The sequence below is a fragment of the Thermobia domestica genome, chromosome 5, assembly GCF_964235325.1.
Source record: "Thermobia domestica chromosome 5, izTheDome1.hap1.1, whole genome shotgun sequence".
Classification (NCBI taxonomy): Eukaryota; Metazoa; Arthropoda; class Insecta; order Zygentoma; family Lepismatidae; genus Thermobia; species Thermobia domestica.
Genome location: NC_137458.1, coordinates 278842000 through 278868197, shown reverse-complemented (window position 1 = coordinate 278868197; position 26198 = coordinate 278842000). Strand labels below are relative to the sequence as shown.

Below are 26198 nucleotides of genomic sequence, written 5' to 3'. Positions count from 1 at the left end.
TGATCGACCATAGAAATTATATTTTCTAATGATTGTGAACTGCCGAAAAATGTCACGAGGCCCAATTACTTTCACCCACAACACAATTTTTACTTTCAAACGACGAAAGGAGAGGAAAAAAGTGGTGATCGAGAAGTTGAATTCGAAATTTCAACGAATTTACACGTCGTTTCATAGCCGATGCATACGAAAAAGTTATTTTTCGACATCTGTCTGTCTATTCGTCCGATCGTCTGTTCATCCGCTCCTTCTGATATACATTTCCCTAGAAATAATACCGCTCAAGTTTTAAACTTGAGGTTTGTGTGTGATTCTCCAGAGATATTTTTCGAATTTTCTTCCTACCCTTAAAAATAAGAATAGTTTTCTGAAGATTGAAGATCAAAATTAGCGATTTTCTCAAAAACAGTTCTAATTATTTTGTTTATATTTCATAAATTCATTTTGAACAAACTTTTTCCAAACATGAAAGTTTCAAAATGTCAGTACGTACTCTGTTGTTAAACCACTGCTTTTATAGTGTGGAGGAATACTTACAAACTGATCTAGGTTTTGCTAAGTCGTAAATGTAATTTTTGTACATATTATACGAGGGCCATTCGGAAAGTGGTACCCGTTTGTGCAATAAAGACACAGTATTACATATTAACAAACATACATATTTTTATTGGAAAGAACATACTTTACACTACTTCTCCACATAACCACCAAGCAAATTGAGGCATTTGTCATACCGTGTGACGAGTTTTTGTATTCCAGCGTCATAGTCCTCCGCCACTAGTGTATTGAGATACGTAGTTACTCCTCGTTTAAGTGATGCCACTCCATAGACTGTCGTTTACTCTCAGGTGATGCATAACAAACCCAAGTTTCGTCCCCTATAATGATGCGATTCAGGAAACTCTCCTTCATCGGAATAACGTCCCAGAAACGTCAGTGCTGCAGCCATACGCTTGGTTTTGTGCTCATCTGTGAGCATGCGAGGGACCCACCTTGCACAGATTTTTGAATAATGCATATGGTCTTTGACAATTTCATGAACAATTGTTCGAGACATATTAGGAAAATGTTCACAGAGTTCATCAATTGTGACGTGCCGATCGTTCCTCACGCATTCGTCTACTGACCTCAGCAGTTCGTCTGTAATGACAGATGGTCTCTCTGAACGCTCCTCGTCGTGTGTACTCCCCCTCTCCAGTTTGAAGTTGCGACACCAGCGCCCAATAGACGACTCGTCCATCGCATTGTCTCCATACACCTCCTTTAATTGGCGATGAATTTCACAAGGTCGAACGTTTCGTGCATTAAGAAATTTAATCACGGCCCTCACTTCACAACTGGCGGGGTTCTCAATTCGTTTAATCATTATAGACGAGTACAGACACAACACAGGCACTGCTAGCGACACGCAACCTCGCACAGAGCAGGCAGACAAGCCACTGACGCAGTGTTGCCAGATCAATCAGTTGGAAAAGCAGGAGATTTGAAGATAAAAAACAGGAGAAAGCAGTAGACACATACTGTGGTGGCATTTGAATGTAAATCCGGGGGGGCAATAAAATTTGCCATTATTAAGGGAGCAGTAGTCAAAACAAGCAGTCCAGAATTCATTTCCGATGAACTACGTTGAGCAAATAAAAGGGAAAGTCCCGATTTATAATAATATTATTTGATACACACGTGTGTGAAGTACAACGTAGTGAAAGAACAAATTAGAGTGGGATAAATAGAGTGGGAACAAAGTAGAGTGGGAAAATGTCTTTTCATGCATAACGCAGCTATATGGTACAGTCACACGTGATCGTGGCGTAAGACGATTTCTTGCTGGCGATCGTGGAGAAATGATCTAATCCACTTTTCCAACCCAAGTCCCAATCTAAACAACACTTACTTGTAAATCTTAACAGAAAGTCAGAATACATACGAATCTTATAGAAGATGACGTAGAGTTGTATTCTTTGGATTCATATTATATACAGTAAACCTCTATAACTATATGCTCTACAGAGCTTTGTGTATTATAACAGAGAAATTTCATCTTTTTATGTGAGGAAACATTGAAAATTCAACATTAATAATAATATATTTCTTCAGCTTCTCAAAGTAAGGAAAAAGCAGGAGATTGTTCACTTTTCATTTTCTTTTGCAGTAGATCAGTAGAACGTAGAAAAAGCAGGAGATCTCCTGCAAAATCAGTAGATCTGGCAACACTGCACTGACGCGATCTGACCTTGCCCAGCGGCTCCCCGAGTCGTCAGCGCTTCATGCGGCGCAAAGGGGTACCACTTTCCGGATGGCCCTCGTATGTTTTTTCTACTTCGTAAGAAAAGAAAATGTTGTATGGGTGAGTGATGTATCTTAATAATCCTTCCAAGGAAACCACATTTTATCATGTTTTCTATCACCTAGAAGATATTGTAAAAGTAGTTATGTTTTTACAATAATATGAATATATATTTTGTATAATGTCATTGACATGTTCTATACAATATGGCAATCAGCCAATGTAAGTGGTCATTGAACGCAATAAAATTCAATTCAATTCAATTTTCCAATAACAACCCAATACAGTGGTGTGAGTCACTTCTCTTGGAAAAATCGAGAAGGGGTAGTTTACTCTTGGGGGTAATTTTTTTCCAGTCCATTTTCTCAAAAATGCCTCAGATGATTTTGTTCATATTTCATAAATAACTATTTCATTATTATATTGCATAAATTACTTCTTACGAAAAAAAATCACAAGCTGCAGTTTACTTTTGGTATAAGTTCCTTTTCAGGATACTTTCTCAAAATTGTCACTGGCGATTTTTTTCATATTTCATTAATATTCTCATAATGTTGCCTCAATAGCTTCCATGGTAATTTGGTATGATTTTTTGACAATTTCGTGAAATATGACTTTTGCGATTTTGGTATTTTATATAAAAATGTTTTATTAATAACCCTAACATATGGCAAGTTTTCGTTATGGAAAGATTTATAAGGGGTAGTTTCATTTTGAGGGTGAGTTTTCTTTGGGTGAAATTTTGTTCGTATTTCACAAAAAAAGTTCTATTAATAATTGTAGCACAACATGATTTAGTTTAAGCGATTGGAACGATAAATTTTAGTGCGGTGACCGCTACCTTCTATTTCTCTTAGTTTTGCCAAGATTGCGCTGTTTTTCTGTATGCGTTTTTTTTTAAAAAAAAAATCACTCTTAAATTAGGAAAAGGAAACAATTTTTACATTATAATTTTCAATTCTTTATTTTGATATTGCCAGTGTAATGATTCACTAAGGTTAGATGTCTGGAAATCAGTATTTGCAATCGTAAATAAAGATAAGAGAGTACCCATTCATAACACGGGAAAGAGATATTCTATAATATTCAAATTTCCGGTTCTTTATACAGAAAAAACTCCATATCAGTATTCAAGTTAGAGGTATGAAATCTGACATCTAATTGAGGTAATTCGAAAATGTGTTTCAATCCTTTTAAAAAATCGACTTTCTAAGGGGACAGACTATTTCTAGTATTAAAGTTTTAAATATGCTAGCTGAAACTGCGACCTTTACACAGCACATCATTCATATATGAGCACGAATCTCCTTGTTATTCCTCACATCTGTGCATGTCCCTTTGAAGACAAAGTGAAAGAAGTCTTGGTTTAAAAAAATCGGCAAGAGATACCGTAAAGAGGAGATTTTTTTCGATTACTTTTTCAATATCTCGTACCGTTTGCAAGATTTGAGCCTACTTCCGGTAACAGTTTTTAATTCATGTATGATCTGTGTTTTCTTCCTTCTTGCATGTAGTATGTAATAAGCAAATACATAAACTAAGTAACTCTATGGCCTATGGAACTCGGAGGTTCAGTGCCGCGTTCACAAAAACTCTCCACTGACTTCTATCCTTAGCCGATTGGATCCAGTTTTTATTTTGTATTTCTATTTCTGAGAAATTTATCTTAATATTGTCCTCTCATCTGCACCTAGGTCTTCCTAATGGTCGTTTTCCGGCTGGTCTTCCAGTTAAGATTTTGAAAGCGTTCGTTCTTTCTTCCATCCTGGCTACATGACCTGCCCACCTGAGCCTCCTAGATTTGATTACCCTAACAATATTGGATAAACCGTATAAATTATGTAGTTCCTTGTTATGAATATTCCCCCATACCCTATTCCGTTTCTCTTGGGTCCGAATATTCGTCTCAAGATCTTGTTCTCAAATACTTTCAATCTATGTTCTTCGTTCCGAGTAAGAGACCATATTTCGCAACCATACAGAACAATAGGCATGATTATCGTTTTATACATTTTAAAATAAGCTAATACATTACACATACAATCAATTATAATGTCAGTGATATATGGTGTTCATTGGGCAAAACACTCCAAACAATAAAGATTCAACTTAGACTGGCGAAATGGCTATCCTTCGTTTTTCATTATAATTTAGCCACGAAACAAACACCTGAAAGATATGCAGCCCCTATATACAATTATATGGTGTTGGAATGTATAATAGGTAGGATATGATGCTTTGTTTCTTTTTTTTTTTTTAATTTTCAAGACTTCCAGTGTACCCGTAAAAATGTAATAAAGAAATAATGGCCATGTTTTTTTTTTTTTTTTTAATATTGAGTTAGAACTGGACAATCTACGTAAAATTTGCAATCGATCAGTGAAAACGTCATCTTTCTGGAGCCTGCAGTTCCCAATATCTCACTGTCGAAAGGATTTGCCACAAATATATAAACGTCCACAAACGTATAGTTTAAAAAACTACAGAGATGGCAGCACAATTTATTTGCATTTATTTCGGAGAAGCCTTATTAAAATGCAAAGGCTTTGAACAATAATTTAAAAGGATAAACTTTGTGAAAAAGATCTTTTTTTAGTAATTTATTTAAAGTACACCTTTTTAAAAAATATTTGTCTTTGTTATAAACGTGAAATCACAAATAACTGTAAATCAAATGTTTGAAAGCTAAAGTTATAGGTTGGAGCTCAGTCACTCGTAATTGGTATTGAAGCATTTTAATAGATAGATTATTTAAAAAAGCACATATGTGAGGATTTACTTGACTTAGAGATATGAAATTCAGTATATAAACTTATAACCAAAAATAGCTGAGTATGTGTTGCAGCGTTATCGAAATTTCTGCCTACAAAGGGGAAAAGAGGGGTAATTTTTCCAATATTCGAATCTCTGGTTTATATTCATTAAATCTTATCCTTTCTGTGCGAAGAATGAGCATTTCAATTTGTTCTATTTTAAACATTCCTTTCCTTTCCTGTAGTAAACATGTTTAAATAAACATTTAACAGTCGAATTCCATTTGAACAAGACAGGAAGTCGTTCAGGGGTCCGAGGTACCCATTTGTCCCCCGTAGTTAACCTTTGTGTTGAACTTCTCTCTTGGAAAATTTCAATTCTGTGATCTTAGATCACTTGACATTCAAGCGACCCAATTCTTAGTCGTAAAGATGAAACCCTTGGTCTGCATCTGAAGATAATAACACCTCAATTGAGGTTATTGTAAAAGAAAGAAATTATTTCTATACAGTCTTACATAAGTTATACAATAATTTGTGACTGCGGCAATTCAACACATTTTTTTGTAACATACGCTGATTTTTTACTTTTATTACAAATATTTGATGGAATCGGAAAGCGACGGACCTCAAAATGATGTCAAACAATCAAAAATAAACCGTAAATATCAAATAGTGTCTAAATAGGAAGAATAAAATCATACAGTACAATGTGAACAAACGCAGTGCAATTTTGGTTTAATTTTTCAAAGAAAATTTTCATTCTGAATATCACTTTTAGTGGGCTGTTAACTTTTACCATTACCCTGAAGTTCAAAATTATTGATTAATGTGATTCATAAATGTATCAATATTTGACATTTTCGGCCAATGTTTGTTTTTTCATGGAAAGTTTAAAATACTGAATTGTTCTATACAGTAAAAAATGGCTGCGTTAGTTCAACACAATGGCTCTGTGTTACTCTAGTTGTTAAATTTTGAACCATGTATGATTTTACTTCAACTCTTTTGGAGTTCTGAGTAGTTAATATGGTAGTGGATAAATCAGCTATCTGGCATGATTTTTTTATTTGAAATACACTGAGAGTAGATGTAAGAACATCGAGAGAAAGTGGCATCACTTCTGTTAACATAAATTTTGTCAAAAAATTATATGCTCACAAAATTATTTACTTAAAAAATACAGGAAATATAAAACATAATTCGTTACTTGGTATAAATGTTAAATATACTATGTAAAGCTTTATTCATCGTTAAAAGTAAAAATTAATACAGATTCTGAATGTCAGTTACTTAGATATGTATTACTTCCTTCCAAGGTAATGTGAATAATTGTCAGTTTTCTGCAAAATTCTATAACGCATACCTTTTGTCGCTTACACTCATTCTTGTTAAAAAGGAACATTATGTCTATGTACCAGGTCAGTTTCCGCCCTGGCTATTATATAGATCAAAAACTGAACTAGCTAATACGATCATTAAAAAATATAATACAAAATTTCCATTATGTCTACTACTGTCCGATCTAGAAAAAGCATCCGATAAAGTTTGAAACATTGCTTTTATTTACACTCATACAGTTGAAACTCCCAGTTACCAACATCAAGTTCATTTACAATTTTCTATACAACAGATTCACTTATGTCTCATTTAATTAATCAACGTCCCATTTAGTTTCCATTTTGTCTTGTGTATCCTATGGATCGGTGCTTTCCTCATTACTATATCCTCTTTATAGCTGACATGCCACCTTGACGACAGAACATATATCTGTTTCAATATACAGACAATCGGCATTTCTCGCTCTGGAGAAGAAAACAAGGTATCACATCAAGTCATTGACATCAAAACGTCGACACCCACTTCATCAACGGCCAAGTCATCGGCATCTAAAATATTGACAACTAAATCACCGACAGCCAAATCATAGACAATCAAAACATTGACTCCTTAATCATCGACAGTCACCGCTTTGACAGCCAAATCATTGATAACTAACTCACTGAGATATTTGCCTGTTGTTATCAGGATTGTTGTTTTAAATTATTAAAGAATGAGTAAAGTATGACTGGTACTAGTTCATTTTTGAAAATTTATAAATAGATGCTTTGGGGAGAATCTCTACAAGATTTAAATTTTAAGAATATAAAATGAAACTTAAAGGTAATAGTGACAAAAAAAAAGATACAGATGAAGAATGATACAGAAGAATAAATATACAAATAAAAGAAGAGGCTGTAATTTCAACTGATGATTTTGAATGGACGTGCAACCTTGTATCAGGATTTGACGTGTAAGATATGTTGAAGTAAGTGAAAGAATAATAGATGTATATAACCAAGTCAAAAAGCTAAAATAAGGTAAATTTTAAATTTTCGAGCTCTATCTGATGTATCCAAGGCAACTACATCGCAGCATTTTTCATATTATGGCATTTCGCGAATTACCAGCATATACTTAATAATGTCAGTTAAGGTGATTAAAGTAATTATCATATCTATGGTTTTGTTACAGTTGGTCTATTGGTGGCATCAGCAACTGGAGCTGCTGGTGTGACAGGCCTTAGTGCAATACTAGCAGCACGTAGGAATCCATATCAAGAATATGTAGAACAAAGTCTCACGAACTTTAAACGGATTGACGAATCCTGTGTTTCTCTCGCACTTAGAGCTCTTAGATGGGGAAATACTTTTGCTTGTATTGGATGCGCTATGGTTTCATATGCCATCTGGAAAATGTTGGGTGTAAACAATGTAATTTTTTTATAGTTTGTACATAAAATTAGTTTTCATATCTTTTATAATTTGGATTGTATTGTAGATCGTAGAAAGGTTATTGTAGGGGATGAAATATTTTTATCATATAACAATCTTTAATTTGTGGTTTACTTTAAACAATGTACAGTACCTTATTGTAGTGTATTTTATAGTTTCAACATTCGATTGTTAACTTACTTTTAATTTTATAATATTTTAATTATTCATAACTAGTTTATATTATTTATCAAGTTACTGTTTTAGTGGAAACTTAAATATTAATTTGCCGTTAAATTCGTAAACTTGTATCTTGGACCTTTACTCTTTAAAAGAACATATGAAATAATACATTTTTGTACATTTAAATTGAAGTGACTATAATATCAATGTTCAGAAAATGTTAAACAAAATCTTTTACAACCCAAGCAGATTTGACGGAACTGAACTTTTTATTCTATTTAGAGCTCTTAGATGGTCGAGTAAAGTTTGTAGTAGATTTTCTGTAGTTTTCTGTATCATTTGTTATATATTGAGAATATACAATGTAATTTATGGTAGTTCATATGTAAATCTAGTTCTCCCTTGTTGATTTTAATTTGGTTCTATGGTAGAAAGGTTATTATAACAGTATGAAGTATATTTCAACGTTTTAAACTATTGTAATGCTCTTGTATTTTTAAACATATTGCTTTACTAATTATATTTTACATTATTAAATGCCTTTATAACTAGTTTACGTATATTAAGTAAATGTTTTACTAGAAACATTAATGATGATTTTGTGATGAATCTCAAAGAAATAGTGTAGTAGAACTAATTTTTATTGTACTTTTTCCTTTTAAAAACAAATATTCAGTATATGGTTAAGAATTTTCTGCAAATGTTGATTGAAATTACTTTTAAAGTCTCTTAATTTGTGTCCGTAAGCAAAAGGAGACGAATTGTATAAACACAAATGATTAATTGATACAAAATTTAACGATTGGGGCTAGTCACTTCAGATACAACAGGGAATCGATCCAGGTTCTCCCGCATTGACGGTGCATAGGATAAAATCATATCGTCACAAGGGAACACATTCGCAAAAGTATGATGATAAAAGAATTAATGAAGGAATAGTAAAATTAAAGGAAATGATAGTATCACAAAACGTTTGAGTGTCGAAAGACTACATGTTGCAGAATTAATCTGTCACTGCCCACTGAAGTGTGCGCTTCAAGTTCTACAATGCGTAATTATACCCTAAAAAGTTTTGTAAACTACCATTATCTATTTGTATTGTGTAAAGTATTAACTGTGTTTTAGTCAGTCGAAACAGATCTAAAAATAATAATTCTCATTCCTAGCTTCCATATTGGAAGAAAATATTGTGTTAAGTACTCCCTTTAACATTTTCTATACTTTGAAGATACCAAATACGGTTGTTTAACACAATATGATGTTAATTATGTTTAATGTGATTTAACCGCCTTAAAGATAACCAGTATGAATTTCCCTTTATAAAGATTAAAGTTTTTATTGAAAATAGAGAATTTAAAAAAAAACTATAGAAGATTACTTACACATTACTTAATTTTGAATTTATTTTATTTCCTTTATAGCAAATTTACTTAAGGGGCAGACTACTTAATATTTTTCAAAAGCTAACAATTCTTCTTTTGCCCGTTTTTCGTAAGTGAAATAACTTACCACAATAATATACAATGTTATTCTACACCCGAAAATATAAACCTTAAGAATTTTCAGTGTTGTCATCCATAAAAATTACAGTGTGACTAGAATTTGAATTATCCAAAAATCTAGGTTAAGACAGCGACTAGAAAAATGAACTCGACGGTAACTGGTGACTTATCATGGTGTCTTTGTTCCTTATTAACTACTTTTTAAATAATATTTTTATTTATTTTGTAATAACTTATGTAAGTTATTAGAAAATAAATAAAAATATTATTTAAAAAGTATTTAACAAGGAACAAAGACACAATAATAAGTCATCAATTACTATTGAGTTCATTTTTCTAGTCGCTACCTTAACCTAGATTTTTGGGCAATTCAAATTTTAGTCACACTGTAATTTCTATAGATGGCAACACTGAAAATTCTTCTGATTCGTATTTTCGGGTACAGAATAACATTATCTATTATTATGGTAAGTTACATTTCATTATCTCTTTTCACTTACGAAAAACGGGCAAAAGAAAAATTGTTAGCTTTTGAAAAATATTTAGTATTCTACCCCCTTAAGTTGTGATAATATTCATATATATTTCTGACAAATTTATTGCATTATAGACCACATGTATATATGTTTATTAATAACGCGATTGTAATAAGCAGATTTCAGAGCTCTTTTACATGTTAACATTTTTCTAGCTGAAGGAACAGTGAGTGAGTGAGCTGAAGGCACGTACCTAAGTGTAATTTTTGTATTGTTGACTTTTAGCTTCTAAATCTGAATACTGTTATGGTAATGCTTCACTTATATTTTGGTATTTTGAAATCTTTGGATCATTTAAAAAACTTTTTGGTCAACTTCTAGTCATTGATATTTCTATATAGACCTATATTTAGGAACACAAAAGTATGAACATAAAATTATAATACATATAAAATGTGTGTGTAGATTAAGTTCAACAGTTACGTTTCGCTAAAGTGGAAAACTTTTCAAATATAAGGTATTAGGGGAACAACATTATTTTTTATCATAAAATATGTATGTATGTCATACACCGCAACTCAGAATACGTTGAGGTATTAATACTCAAATTTCATCTCAGCTCATAAAAGCTAAATTAACTAGGTATTTACAAAGATGTTTAGTGTTAGATAAAAACAAACTGCATTTTCCAATTCATAGTTCTACTTTTAATATCAATGCGCAAACTACAAATTTCCCCAATAACCACATACACAAATTAATATTGATCGAAGAATTACCAAATGATAATAGCAGGAGACAATTAAAATGTATATTGTTGCATAGAAACGAACTGCACAGGAATTTATTTTCTAATTGATTATTTGAGTTGTATATATCAAAGTGCAAACTATGAATTTTACAAATAATTTAATATGCAAATTAATATTGATCAAAAAATTTTTAAAAAAATGATAGTATCTGTGAGACAACTGTTTTATGTTATAAATCTAAATTGTGAAGTAAATATGAATACATGTGTACTATGAAAAGAATAAATTTCAGCAAACATTGGGCACATAAGCCATATTTCTATTTCCAAATATTAGTATATATTACATTACAGAGAGTTTTGTGACAGAAACAGATGCATATACGGTTCGTTTCTTCGTCGACAGACGTATAATTATCAATAAAACAAATGCATTTTTAGGATATCTATGGAAAATTAAGCTCAGGTTTTGTTAATTTTTAAAGTAAGTCGTAAACAATTTTAGTGAAATTTTATATTATTCTTTATAATGTTCAGGGAAAAAACCAGGACCTGGTAATAAATGTTAATTTTAGATAAATATTCTGAAAATTGTATGTAATAACCGTAAAAATAATTAAATTTAAGCTACTAAATTTGGTGTCACTGATGTTCTAATGTTTTTTCTTCGTATTGCAATTTTCATAATAGTAGTATATCGTGTAGGTATTATTACCTTTTAACTATGCATAAAAGTGGTATTATAAGCACGACACACACACACACACACACACACACACACACATATATATATATATATATATACCAAGAATTTACTTTTGTAGGTATACATAACTGTAAATGAAAATCACTGCAAATAGTGTTGTAATCATTACATTTGTAATTCTAATATTCATCGCCATTCTCTTCCTGTTCTCTCTGTGTCCCACACTTCCAAACGAGTCACAAAAATTCCTTTATGCAAAATTTTTAGTAAATTTAAGTAGTAAATACAGAAAGTTGTGTTTGGAATAAGAGTTTTTAAGATATCGTACGATATGTGGAAAGAAATTGTATATTTGAAATACGCATTCTTTATCTGTACAAATATAGTAGTAAAATGAAAATTTTGCTACGAGGATAAAACGTTTTGAGATATTAAGATAATAATTATTTGAAAACAGTGCTTTTACGGTTATCATGTAGTAGTCCGCATTTATAAGAATTACATGGTGATGCCATATTCTTTTCTATGTAAGTATAGGCTGTAAAAGTTGAAAGTCAGTAATATGTTCTTAAAGCATTACAGATCAATTTTAACTTGTGTAAAGAAATTATAGTTCGTGTAAATCAAAGCAAACTTTTTCCTCGAAGCTCAAGATGTATGCTACAAGTACCATTATGCAAGGAAAGAGTATTCTTGAATGTCCTGGGGTCTCAAAAAGTTACATGTCGGCTTGTGTCAACTCAATACATAGTTTGAGTTTGTGATAAACGGTATGGTATACTGATTTTGTAAATTTATGATATGATATCCAGTTACTTACATACTGCTATTGCGTTGCGAACACAAATTTGGCAGATATATTTAAAGGTCTCCTGATGACAATGGCAAGAGAGGAATTCTGTAACATTAGTAGCATTCAACTGATTGACAGTAAGCAAGTGGCTACTAATGCTCTTTGAAAGGTTTCACTAGTGACAAGAAAAGTTAGTTGAGTTTGTAATTCCGCTATACTTTTATGCTAATCTGTGCAAAGAGGGAACGTAGCAGCGATGCTAGGAACACTTCCACCGGGAAAAGCATTGGAAGAAATCTTCCGTCTTCCACCCTCCTCTCACCAAACTCACGCAATTTCTGCTAATTAATAATATATAAAATGTATTTTTGGAACCTATGTTGCAATTTTTATAATAATGAAGTAATTTTCATTTTCGGGGAAATGTGATTCTAAATTCTGCCATTGAATCCTCAAGCTGTGTTATTAGGCAGTTTTAGAATAGAGATCGCCTTAGCAAATCAGATATTCTCAGAGCATGATTTAAAATGTAACATTGTATGTGTTTAAACAATTATTGTTGTAAAATTTATGCTAATTATATCTGTGTGTTAGGAACCCTATTCATAATCTGATAGGAAATATTTCACTCTTCTTGAAATAATACATGATATTCTGGTCCCCCAACTTAACATATGATATTCTTATTGAAATTTTATATTGCATTTGGTATGTTTGTATAGAATTATAAAATCTTAGATGACCCAAAGTCGTTAATAGGAAAGTGCAATTTTATTTATAGACATAAATTAAAGAGAAATAGTTTTACTCGTATTTGTTTTCTTAAACAAAACATAATAACACAGTTGTAGTGTGTGAAGAAACCAATGTACGTTGTATTATTGTACTATTTATTTATTAAGACATGATTAAAGGCCAATAATCGTTAAACTTGGCTCCAAGAATACAAAGTTTGAACTACAGTTTTCATTATTAATAGATCTCATAACTGAAACGATATTTCAGGGCTATGAATTACAAAGAAAACTTGAACCTATTTTCCCAAAAGTTCCTAGAAATCCTGAAGGAAGAACAGAGTTTGAAGGACTTCCTGACTTGCTTCAGTATCTTATTAACGAGGATAAGAAGCAAAAAGAAAGGGAAGAACTGTGTTAAATAATTACAGAATTTATTTAAATAAGCATGTATTTACGTAAAAATTAATATAAAACGTGATATATTATGGGCTTTATAATAAAAGATGTACAGATTTGTTTAAAACATAAATATGGTCTTTTTTGAAATAATAATGTTGATATTTTACATTTTTTGCTGTTCTTATTTGTTTTAAGATCTAAAGTAGTTACAGAGTTGATTATTATATAAAGTCGAAGAAAAGATCTTATCTTGTCTTTCCCCCTTCTTTATACTTTGAAATGAAAGTAAATTTGATGTTGTTGATTTCACGGATAACTTCCTGGTTATTTTAATGTATCTTGATTTGTAAAAATATGCAAAGTGTTTCAAAACAACACCGACAACGTTTGGGAGGTGATTCCTGACAACAAGATAAAACGTAAAGCAGTGGTGCCCACCCCCCCTCATGTCCATGACGCACCCCCCCTCAATTGCCTATCCGTAGGTGTTCTTCCATGAAAAAAAAATCTTTTCGATTAATTTTTACACCCTCTCAAACATATTTAAATAGATTTTTAACCCCCCCCAATATTTCAATGACGCAGTTTGCGTCATAGCCCCGCCCTTGTGGGCACCCCTGCGTAAAGTATAGACCAATCTGGGTGCTCAAATGCTTCCTTTCGGAGTTATTTGCTGCCGAAAACATGTAAAAATAAACTTTGAAGGTCTATAGCTCCAAAACTATGGGACCTGCCTTAGTCTGGTCAAAACTTCACTCAGGAACTAGCATGTGCCCTATCCAAATATCCATGTTTCTGAATCATAATTTACTCGTTCAAAAAATTTATTGAGTGAGTGCGGCTACGGGTTACTGGCGGATCCACGTAGGGGGGAAGGGGGCGACCGACCCCCAAAGATCTTTTTTTACTTCCAGCATTTACCGTTGGGAAATACAAATATGGTCTTTTATCGACCGATCCAGTCTGTATGACAAGCTAGCAGAGTCTAATGAAAATGTGTGGTGCTTAATAATACTTAATACAGACATTTGAATTGTGAATACTTCTGTCCCTAGTTCATTGAGGTGGTCATCATAAACCCCAAAGGAGTGAGAATATGATTCAGTAGTTGAACAAACAGCTGTAGGAAGAAGGGTAAGGCGGCTCACTCTTTGATCTAAAAATGTATATTTTAAAATTGTGTCCTAGAAAAAGATATGGAAATGGAATTCGGGTCCCAAAACTTCAATTACCTTTACCTTGAATAAAGAGGAATACAGGATCTTCAGCGCTCCTTCCCGAAAAGCTCTCTGAATCTGGTACTTTTCGGTTGGTTGATTGATTCATATGTATTTACGTCGTTTGTCTAAAGCGATGCTGTACACAAGGCAAGGGTGCCGATCCTGGGGGACCAGGGGGGCCTCCCTCCCAAAGCTCATGTGAGCCCCCGCATTGTATTTATGAATATACAATATTTGGCATAATATGAATTCGTCTTAAAATCCTCATATATCCCTTCTGCAACCAAACACACATCTGAATGCCTCTCCCCCAAAGTTCCAGAGAAATCGGCGCCCTTGATAGAAGGAGAACTAAAGTTTTAAGTTGGATCTGAACCGCTGTAGTGCATTCGATGCTCACTCACCGGGAATCAAACTACAGAACCTCATGCATCAAAGATCAAAGATACGTTCGTTAGTTATGAGATCAACAAAGAGAGACTTTTAGGGTTCAACATGGAAACATTAGGAAGGGACCAAGGATGCATTGTGACTTCTAATGGTATTTCATCTTTTCTTGGGAAATAACAAGCTGTTACTGTAATTCATATACCAGGGAACCATGAAAGTTCGTGCGGTTTTTATACCTTCCGCTACTTTTCGTGGGGTGTAATCATTTCTGCCGCCAGGGGTACCTGTATGTAACAGTTTCTGAAAGCTGAGTCATTGGAACGTCGCCTAACGTAGATAACAGATCGCATTCGACAGTTCGAGATTAAGTATTCGCAGTGACCCATGTCTGTATCGAACCAGTAATCAGTGCTTGTTTACTGTATGAGTTCAAGTTGGGCACAAAAGGTGCGGAAGCAGAAGAAAAATATGTGCAGCGTTTGTAGAAGGCAAAATTAGTGAACAGACAGCTCAAAAGTGGTTTCAGACCTTTTCGACCGGCGATGAGGCACTTGAAGACAAACTTCGATCGGGCAGACCAAAATCTCTCGATTTGGACCAACTCAAAGCAGAAATTGAAGAGGATTCAAGTCAAACGTGTCAAGAACTCGCTCAACAATTTGGGGTAAGCGATTAAACCATTCGCGTGCACTTGCATGAGCTTGGAAAATCGTGGAAACTGAGTAAGTGGGTCCCTCACGTGCTGACTGCTGCGAACCGTCTCCAACGACTGAACATTTGCTCTTCCTTGCTGACTAGGAACAACAACTGTCCATTTTTGGACGTGTGATGAAAAGTGAGTAATGTACGATAACAAAAATCGCTCGTACCAAAGGCTGTCGGGTTACATGCACAGGACCGACACGGCATAGGATCGACACGGCATAGGATCGACACGGCGTAGGAACGACACGGCATAGGATCGACACGGCGTAGGATCGACACGGCATAGGATCGACACGGCACAGAACCGAAACGGCACAGGATCGACACGGCATAGGATCGACAGCAGAACTTTCATACGATCGAAATAATAAAAAATACATTATTTTATAATTACGCAATATTAAGTAACAATTATTTTCTCAAGGATATATAGGAGAGAACCGTCATACGATCGAAACGGCATAGGAACGAAACGGCGTAGGATCGACACGGCATAGGATCGACACGGCACAGGGCCGACACGGCATAGGACCGAAACGGCACAGGATCGACACGGCACAGGACCGAAACGGCATAGGATCGACACGGCACAGGATCGACACGGCACAGGATCGACACTCTGTAGGGTGGTCAACACTTTCTGAAAATATCAATATCGCATATCCCTCACCTTGAATTTGTGGATATAAAAAATTGTAAGGATAAATAATTCTAAATGGTCTATTTTTTAAAAAATTATATATATATATATATATATATATATATATATATATATATATATATATATATATATATATATATATATACAAATTGTATAAAAATATTGTGCGTAATATATCCATGCCGTAATAAATACACCTTTAATTTTGTGATATTAAAAAAATACGCTAAATAACTCCAATAGTTGATTCGAGGTTTTCAATACCGAATAAATAATATTATTTGTCTGATATTTTTATAATACTGTAATTTTTTATGTATACTAAGTTGAAGTATGTACATGTAACTGCAATTTTAAAACTGTAGGCTTAGAATTTGCGTTTGGATTTTTTTTTTAAGCGAAGCAATGCACCTATGTTAAGTTGCCTCCTTTCAAATTTCGAATTGAAATCGGAAGCCAATCGTTTGTTTTTCGTTTGTTATTGACTTTTTTGAAGAAAAATAGTAAAAATCGTATCTTTCTTAAAACATAAAGAGATGTTTACAAAATAAAGTTGGTATATGGCCAAATTTACCCTTGTTCCTCCACTTGAAATTTTGATTGAAAATCAAAATCAATTGTTTGATATGCGTATGCTACTAATTATTTTGAAAAAGAATAGTCTGTTTCGAAAAACATAAAAAGTCTTTTCAAGAGAAATGGGTGATGGAATTTCATATTGGCTCCACTTTAAAGTCTCGAATCAAAACCGAAGCCAAGCGTTTCTTATTGGTTGATTTTAAGAGCAAATCGCTTGTTTCGAAAAAATAGAGAAAGAGATTTACAAAATAAATTTAGAATGTGATCAAATTCAATCTGATTCCTTTACTTACAAATTTCGATTCAAGACCAAAATCAATCGTTTGATATGGATTTGTTGTTGCTTGTTTGGAAGAAAAGTAATTTGATTCGAAAAACATAAGAATATAATTAAGAAATAATGTTGATGAAGGTGATTTGTTTCGGGGCGGTTTGCTTATTTTGAAGAAAAAATCACTTGTTTCAAAACAACCAGTAAAATATATCTATTTCCAGGATACATTTGGTGGTCAACTTCATACTGTTTTTTCTGCTTTTAAATATCGATTCAATACTCAAGCTAATAACATGTTTTCCTTTCTTATTGATTGGTTTGAAGAGGAAATAGTTTGTTTTGAAAATTATTAAGAGTCATTTACAAAATAAGGTTGGGTGGGCCAACTTTTTGGTGGTATTTCAAATTTCGATTTAAAATCAAACTCAATCATTTATTTTTCGTTCGTTATTGATTGTTTTGAAGAAAAACTAAGAACCATTAAAGAAATTTTTATAGTAAAGGTGGTCACCTTCACAGGGTTCCTGCACTTCAAATTTCGTTCAAAGCATAAAACGGTTAAAATAATAAGAGAAACACAATCAGTACTCTACGCAAATGTTTAGGGGGTTCAGGGGCTTTAGGAACACAAGTTTATAAAATATATCAAGTGTTTATATATATAAACGTGCTAATATGATAAACGTGCTTAATTTTGCATAATACCTTGCTCAAGGGGGGTTTCAAAGTCCTTAATCCCTTTACTTCAGTACGCCACTAAACATCAATTATAAGTCATTCGTTATCCAAATTGTACTTCTTGTACTGATTCAATCCTTAATTTTAAAGTTCAAAATTATATGAGCACTTATTATGCTATTGGAAAAGAGTACATATTTTACGACAGTGCAAGGTAGTTTCTTGTTTTAACAATTGAAAGAAAGGAAAACACCAATAAAAGTAATAATAATACCTGACACGAATTCCGATAGTAAATCATATTTTATTATCTTATTTGAAACTTTGAGAAAATTGAAGCTCTACACCGAATACAAATTGGATAATAAGCAATGCTTTATAATTGCTTGATAAATTTCAAATTGAGAACAAAGAGAGTGATACTGTTTAAAAGAAAGATTGGATAAAAACAAGAATTTTAGGAATGATCTAAAAAATGGATCAAAGTATTATGATCTTGGCTAATATTAATTTTTGGATCAGTTACCATAAAATATTCGAACGGTCTCTAAATCGAGTTTTCTCCAGATATGTAGTTTTCCAGGTATAAGGAGTGGATAAGCTTGCATATGTGCATTATTTTTATTCATATTAGTTTCATTTTTTTTGTATATAGTTTAGTGGTTTAGTGAATTCTTTGTGATTCTTTTAGTGATTTTTCTAGTGAGTTTTAGTGAGTTGTGTTTGCATTGGCTGGCAACAGTGCCTTCAGTGTGCTATTCAAGTTGTGTTTGTGCATTCGACAATGTGTGCAACTAGGCAAGCATATTCATTCATTAAGTTTCAGAAAAGCATACACCGTATTTATTCATAGGTTTTAGAGAAGCACTCATGTTCATTAATAGACAAGATTTACATGTTGTTAACAGTGTTTTAGAGTGGTACTCAGTTTATGTGTGACCGAAGACAAAGTATAATGGTTAGCAAGCAACCATGTGGTTTAGCAGCAAGCAAGCAACAATTACTGCAGAAACAAGTTAAGATAAGTAATTCATTGTACTAACCTTTAAGTATTATATCAATCATTATGTTAACATACGAACAAAGCATGTCATGTTTATTATATTAACGCATGTACCTCGGAATAAGAATTGAAGCAAGTAACATCTAAAATATTCGTCAAGTCTTATTTCTCGTTCCTCCTGATATCTGGGTGAATCAGTAAAATGGGTTTAATCATACAGTTCATTAGCTTTGGATGTGATATGTGTGATTTGTAAATAAAGTACATAAACATATCACCCCTTCATACATCATCATTTTTTTGGTCCTCCGGGCCGGATATCAGAACGAGAAACGTGACTGCATTCTTTGTTCTCGTGTGTGTTTGTGTGGGTGCTGGCTGTCATAAGCAGGACAGAGCTGTTCATATCAGTATAGTGGTGTGTGTGCATTCAACCCAGCTGAATTCAAGGTTACACGTTTGTAGGTCACTCAGAAGTAAAAAGAAAGAAAAAAAAGAAAAACATATTGTCAGCGGTTTGTGTAGTTAAAAAAGAAGGACTGAAACAATGGCAGAAGTGCAGTTGGGTCAATTAATTAAGAAACGTGCTTCGGTCAAAGGTCAGGCAACAAGAATACAGACATTTCTTCAAAAACTACAGAATGAAAATAAACCTAGCATACAAGAAGCAAGAACAAGGCTAGTTGCACTTGAAGGGGTTTTTATTAAGTTTGATGAGATACAGTCAGAAATAGAGCTCTTGGATGAGACGGGTGAACAAGAAACGCACAGAATTACATTCGAGGAACTGTATTATGATTCAAAGGTTAAGTTACAAGAATTTATTGATAGTTTTGAACAAAAAACGGATTCAGGGACAGCAAATAACAAAGCTGGAAATTCTAGTAGTAGTTCAGTACAATTGCCTAAAATTTCCTTGCCCACATTTTGCGGTAAATACGAGGAGTGGTCGCCCTTTAAGGACATTTTCATTTCCCTTATTCACAATAATGAATCATTAAGTACAGTTTGTAAGTTTCAATATTTGCGCACATCACTCAAGGGAGAAGCGTTTACATTAATAGCAAATCAGCCAACGGTAGAAGTAAATTACGAAATTGCATGGAAGCTTCTTGTTGAACGCTACGAAAACAAACGGTTGATAGCTTCGACATATGTACGAGGGTTGCTCAATATCAAGCCAGTAATGAAAGAAAACGCTAAAGACATTAGACAATTTGTAAATACTGCACGTAGTAATTTTCAAGCCCTTGAAGCATTGAATTTGGACAAACCTTTGCATGACGTACTCCTAACACAACATTTAGTAGAAAAACTTGATTCGACAAGCAAAAGGGAATGGGAAGCTGAGCAAAGTAGTGACTCCTTTCCATCGTTATCGGAATTATTTTCATTTTTAGAAGGTCGTTGTCAAATGTTAGAAAACATTCGTCCTACTCAATCTGAAAGTACTTATGACAACAAAAGTGTAGAGTCCAAAGCAAAAAGAAAGAATAACAGTCAAGTGAGTTCGTTTGTTACTGTGCTTCCAAATGCATGTAATATTTGCCGTAGCAAAGAAACGCATGCTGTTTTTCGTTGCCCAGAATTTCTGAGTGCCAACATTAATCAAAGAAAGGAGCTCGTGAAGCAAAATAAACTGTTTTAATTGCTTAGGTAAAAAACATCAAGTAAAGGCATGCAAATCAAGTACTTGTAAGAAATGTAATTTTAAGCATAACACACTGTTGCATGAAGATGCTACTCAGGAAGCTACTAACAAAGACAGTTCAAGCAAAACAAATAACAATAATACTAACGTACCTAAAGTTAAGGAACAGAATCAGGTTAAGGTTCAACCACAGGACTCTTATTGCTCATTTAAGATTAATTATGGTCAGCAAGTCTTATTAGCAACAGCGTTAGTTAACGTAACAGACACTAAAGGTCATTTTCAACAATGCAGAGTGTTATTAGATGCAGCGTCTCAATCGAATTTTGTAAGCGAAGCTTTAGTTCATAGATTAGGTCTCAAGAAAACGAAAAATCGTGTTCCCATTAGAGGTATCAATTCTGTAACTTCCGAAGCTCAGTACAGTGTTGAAGTTCATATTTATTCACGAACATGTGATTTTAATGCAGTGGTCGATTGTTTAGTATTACCAAACATTACAGGTTGCATACCTTCTAAGGATATTGATTACAGTGATTGGAACTTGCCAAAGGATATTTGCTTAGCCGATCCAAATTTTCATCGCTCGTCGTCAGTAGACATGCTTATAGGTGCGGGGTTATTCTACAGTCTCCTCGAGCCAGGCCAGAAGACTAGAAAAGGAAATTATCCAGTTTTGCAGGAAACGAAGCTAGGATACGTTGTCGTCGGAAATATGCCTTCAATACCCGAAGAAGCCAACCAGTCGGTAATTTCATGTTTTTCTCAGATGGAGACAGACTTGGATACACAATTGAGAAAATTCTGGGAACTCGAAGATCTTCAGACTAAGATTTACACGCCGGAAGAAGAAAATTGCGAGAAGCATTTTTTAAAAAATACAACCAGAAATGGAGATGGAAGATTTATTGTCAAATTACCAAAGAAGGAAGAGAATGCAGCTTTGGGAGAGTCTTACAACATGGCACTACAAAGATTTAAGCAGCTTGAAAGAAGATTGCTACAAAATCCTGAGTTTCATAAACAATATGCCGCCTTCATGAATGAGTATTTAAGTTTGGGTCACATGCGAAAGGTTACAGAAGAAGACGTGAACAGCAGCAGCAGTTGTTATCTTCCACATCATCCTGTATTCAAGATGGACAGTACAACAACTAAATTAAGAGTGGTTTTTGATGCAAGTGCAAAAACGTCTAATGGCAAATCATTGAATGACATTCTTCAAGTTGGGCCAATTGTTCAAGATGACTTGTACTCCACTATTTTAAGGTTTCGGTTGTATCCAGTTGCATTCACAGCAGACTTAGAGAAAATGTACCGCCAAATATTAATTCATGATGAGGACAAGGGTTTACAACGCATCCTTTGGAGAAATTCAGTAGAAGAACCGATCCAGTCGTATGAGTTACAAACAGTGACGTACGGGACTTCGTCAGCATCCTTCTTGGCAACAAGATGTCTGAAGCAAATAGCGGAGGAAAATTCCAAGGAATTTCCAGAAGCAGCAGAAGTAATAAAACACAATTTCTACATTGATGATGTGTTAAAATCAGTACCAAACGTGTCAAAGGCCTTAGAACTACAGAAGGATCTTATTAATATTTTAAGCAGAGCAGGTTTCAAGCTTTGTAAATGGAGCTCTAACAAAGAAGAAGTACTTCAAGGAGTTCCTGAAGACTTCAGGGAAAAACAACAGCCAATCATACTTGGTCAGCAAGACGGTGTTAAGACTTTAGGAATAGCATGGATTCCATTAACAGACAAACTTATAATTTCGAACAAAATTTGTAAAAATGGAACTACAGTAGAAAGTAAGGTTGCAATGACAAAAAGACAAGTCGTCAGTATAGTGTCATCTATCTTCGATCCATTAGGTCTAATCGCTCCAATTGTCATCAAATACAAGAATTTCTTACAGAAGTTGTGGAAGACAGGGATGGATTGGAATGACTCATTAGACACAGTCCTACAAGTGGAGTGGAATCAATTAATGTCTTGGTTACCTGCGATGGCGAAGATACAAATTACAAGAAACGTAATGTCTTCGGAGAACGTTAAGGAAATTCAATTACATGGTTTTTGCGATGCAAGTGAAGAAAATTTTGGAGCAGTAGTGTACATCAGGGCTACAGACGAACAAGGAAACATTGAAGTCAATTTACTTTGTTCAAAGTCGAAGTTTGCACCACTGAAGAAGCAAACTTTGCCTAGATTGGAATTATGTGGAGCACTGTTACTTTCGAAGCTAATAGACAAAACGCTATCCATATTGAATATAGAGGTCAGTGGTATACACCTGTGGACAGACTCGACGATAGTTTTGTCATGGATCAAATCACCTCCCAATCGTTGGAAGACATTTGTATCCAACAGGGTGGCTCAAATTCAGAGAATCACATCAATCAATCAATGGCACCACGTGCCTAGTAAAGAAAATGCGGCAGACATAGTTAGTCGAGGAGCGGATCCCAATACTCTTATTCAGTCTCGAGAATGGTGGCATGGTCCAAAGTTTCTTCACACAGCAGAATGGCCATGTCAAGAACAAAATGAGCCGGCTAATATTCCAGAAGAGAAGAAAGTCATGATAAGTTTGGTGGCAGTTCATGAAACAAGCTTTATGAAAAGGTATTCATCGTTAAACAAAATGTTGAGAGTAGTAGCATATTGTTTGCGATTCAAACATAATTGTCTTTCCAAGAAATTAGAAAGAAAAACCGATAGTCTTGACGCTTCGGAACTTCGTTTAGCGTTACACAGATGTATCAAGATAGTACAACATACTACCTATCATCAAGAAATATTGAACTTGCAGCAACAAATGGAAGTTTCAACAAAGAGCCCAATCAAGGATCTTTTTCCATTTCTGGACACGGAAGGAATGCTAAGAGTAGGAGGAAGATTGGAACATTCAAACTTGGAGTACGACAACAAGCACCAATTCATCCTACCTGCAGGTCATCATTTCACCCATCTGATAGTCAAAGAAGAACATAAAAGGTTGCTTCATGCAGGACCACAGCTTCTTATTGCATCTTTGCGTACCAGATATTGGATTCCAAGAGCTAAGAAGATGGTCAAGGCAATAGTACACAATTGTTTGGTTTGTTTCAAGTGGAGATCAACAAGTTCATCACAGTTAATGGGACACTTACCCAAGGAGAGAGTAAATGAAGCAAGACCATTTGTACACGTGGGAGTGGACTATGCAGGATTCTTTAATGTCAAGCCCACGATTCGCAGCAAAATTCAAATGAAAGTCTATGCAGCGTTGTTCATCTGTTTAGCCACTAGAGCAGTTCACATAGAAATAGTTTCAGACTTAACTTCTCAAGCCTTCATCGCAGCATTGAAGAGATTTATTGCTAGGCGAGGAAAATGCTTATCTATCTGTAGCGACAATGGTTCAAACTTTGTTGGCGCCAATCGAGAATTGCAACAATTTTTTGAATCTAAGACTAACAGAAAGCACATCCTGGAATACTCAGCTCAAGAAGGTTTAGAATGGAAATTCATTCCTGCCAGATCTCCTCACATGGGGTCATGGGAAAGTTCAATAAAATCCATGAAGTACCACCTACGGCGTGCAGCAGGAACAGCAAGTCTGACATACGAAGAGTTGAACACGTTACTTATTCAAATTGAAGCCATTCTAAATTCAAGACCATTGACAGCCATTTCCAACGATCCTACAGATCCAATGTATCTCAGTCCAGGACATTTTTTGATGGGAGCTACACTTCTCAGCCTTCCGGAACCAGATCTACTGGACGCACCTATCAACAGATTAGGAAGATGGCAACGGATTCAACAAATGAAGCAGCATATTTGGAAACGTTGGTCAAGGGATTACCTCAACCAGTTACAACAAAGAAGAAAATGGAAGTCAGCTCAGCCTAATCTACAACCGGGCATGGTCGTATTGTTAAAAGAAGACAATGTTCCTCCTCAAGTGTGGAAGTTAGGTGTGATTGAAGAAGTTCATCCGGGCAGTGATAATTTAGTGCGAGTGGCAACTGTGAAGTGTAAAAGTGGCATTTTTCGGCGCTGTGTTGCTAAACTAATTCCTTTACCCCTAGAGCATTAATTGATTGTGTCCAATCAAGGAGGGGGAGGATGGATAAGCTTGCATATGTGCATTATTTTTATTCATATTAGTTTCATTTTTTTTGTATATAGTTTAGTGGTTTAGTGAATTCTTTGTGATTCTTTTAGTGATTTTTCTAGTGAGTTTTAGTGAGTTGTGTTTGCATTGGCTGGCAACAGTGCCTTCAGTGTGCTATTCAAGTTGTGTTTGTGCATTCGACAATGTGTGCAACTAGGCAAGCATATTCATTCATTAAGTTTCAGAAAAGCATACACCGTATTTATTCATAGGTTTTAGAGAAGCACTCATGTTCATTAATAGACAAGATTTACATGTTGTTAACAGTGTTTTAGAGTGGTACTCAGTTTATGTGTGACCGAAGACAAAGTATAATGGTTAGCAAGCAACCATGTGGTTTAGCAGCAAGCAAGCAACAATTACTGCAGAAACAAGTTAAGATAAGTAATTCATTGTACTAACCTTTAAGTATTATATCAATCATTATGTTAACATACGAACAAAGCATGTCATGTTTATTATATTAACGCATGTACCTCGGAATAAGAATTGAAGCAAGTAACATCTAAAATATTCGTCAAGTCTTATTTCTCGTTCCTCCTGATATCTGGGTGAATCAGTAAAATGGGTTTAATCATACAGTTCATTAGCTTTGGATGTGATATGTGTGATTTGTAAATAAAGTACATAAACATATCACCCCTTCATACATCATCAAGGAGTACAAGAAAAATTTCGATTAATTAAATATTTTGTTTTTTTTTATAACGGGCCACAAAATTTTTGGACGGTCCCTAAATCGACTTTTCATATTTTTTACGCAATAAGCATATCTCACTGAGTTAAGTGATATCTTGGGTTGGGTTACACTATATGTAGTTCTCCATATATAAGACATACAATAAAATTATTGATTGAATGAAATATATTGGACTTTTTGGATCAGGGGCTACAAACGTTTGGACGGTCCCTAAATCAAGGTTTCGTATTACTTTCGGAATAAGCACATCATGCTGAGTTAAGTGATAGTTTTGGTTTGGCTGCACTATATGTAGTTCTTCAGATGTAAGACGTACAAGATTTTTTTTTTTTTTATTGAATGAAATATATTAGATTTTTTGGATCAAGGGCAACAGAATTTTTGAATGGCCTCTAAATCGAGCTTTCGTTTTATTCAGGCACTAAGCACATCATACTGAGTTCAGTCATAGTTTAGGTTTGGGTACACTATATGTTGTTCTCCAGATATAAAGCCTACAAGAAATTTATTGTCTGAAATATATTGGATCTTTTGATCCAATAATAGTCCTTCATCCTCCATTTATACATTAAGAAGTAACAGTATAACGTGTACATTACGTGATACACTTTGTATTTTATGGTGTGATGTTTAATAATAAATTATTAACAGAATACCCGTTCTTCGCACGGGGAGAATAGTTTCATTTTGAGCATAAAGGGCAATGGAATCTGAGTATGGATTTAAACTGCATCGGGAGTGTTACTGTTCGTCTGAGTGACTCCAAATACTATTTCATCGACACTAATATCGGTATTATTTTTTATCATTATATATATAGTGTGTAACTTCATTA

General features: G+C 34.1%; 3 protein-coding genes across 3 annotated transcripts; all 3 read left to right on the top strand.

The window, feature by feature from the left end:
• The first annotated feature begins 5566 nt into the window (after positions 1–5566).
• Positions 5567–13489, top strand: LOC145684874 (transmembrane protein 242-like). The gene is made up of 3 exons (XM_081757231.1): positions 5567–5698; positions 7552–7790; positions 13207–13489. Exons 1-3 carry the CDS (start codon positions 5644–5646, stop codon positions 13354–13356), a joined length of 444 nt encoding a protein of 147 aa, XP_081613357.1. The 5' UTR covers positions 5567–5643; the 3' UTR covers positions 13357–13489.
• A 7970-nt stretch (positions 13490–21459) lies between these two features.
• LOC145685547 (uncharacterized) lies at positions 21460–22234 on the top strand. Its single transcript, XM_081757946.1, has 2 exons — positions 21460–22008; positions 22115–22234. Exons 1-2 carry the CDS (start codon positions 21460–21462, stop codon positions 22232–22234), a joined length of 669 nt encoding a protein of 222 aa, XP_081614072.1.
• A 1145-nt stretch (positions 22235–23379) lies between these two features.
• On the top strand, positions 23380–24585 carry LOC145685546 (uncharacterized). The gene has a single exon (XM_081757945.1). It carries the CDS (start codon positions 23380–23382, stop codon positions 24583–24585), a length of 1206 nt encoding a protein of 401 aa, XP_081614071.1.
• The last annotated feature ends 1613 nt before the right edge of the window (positions 24586–26198 follow it).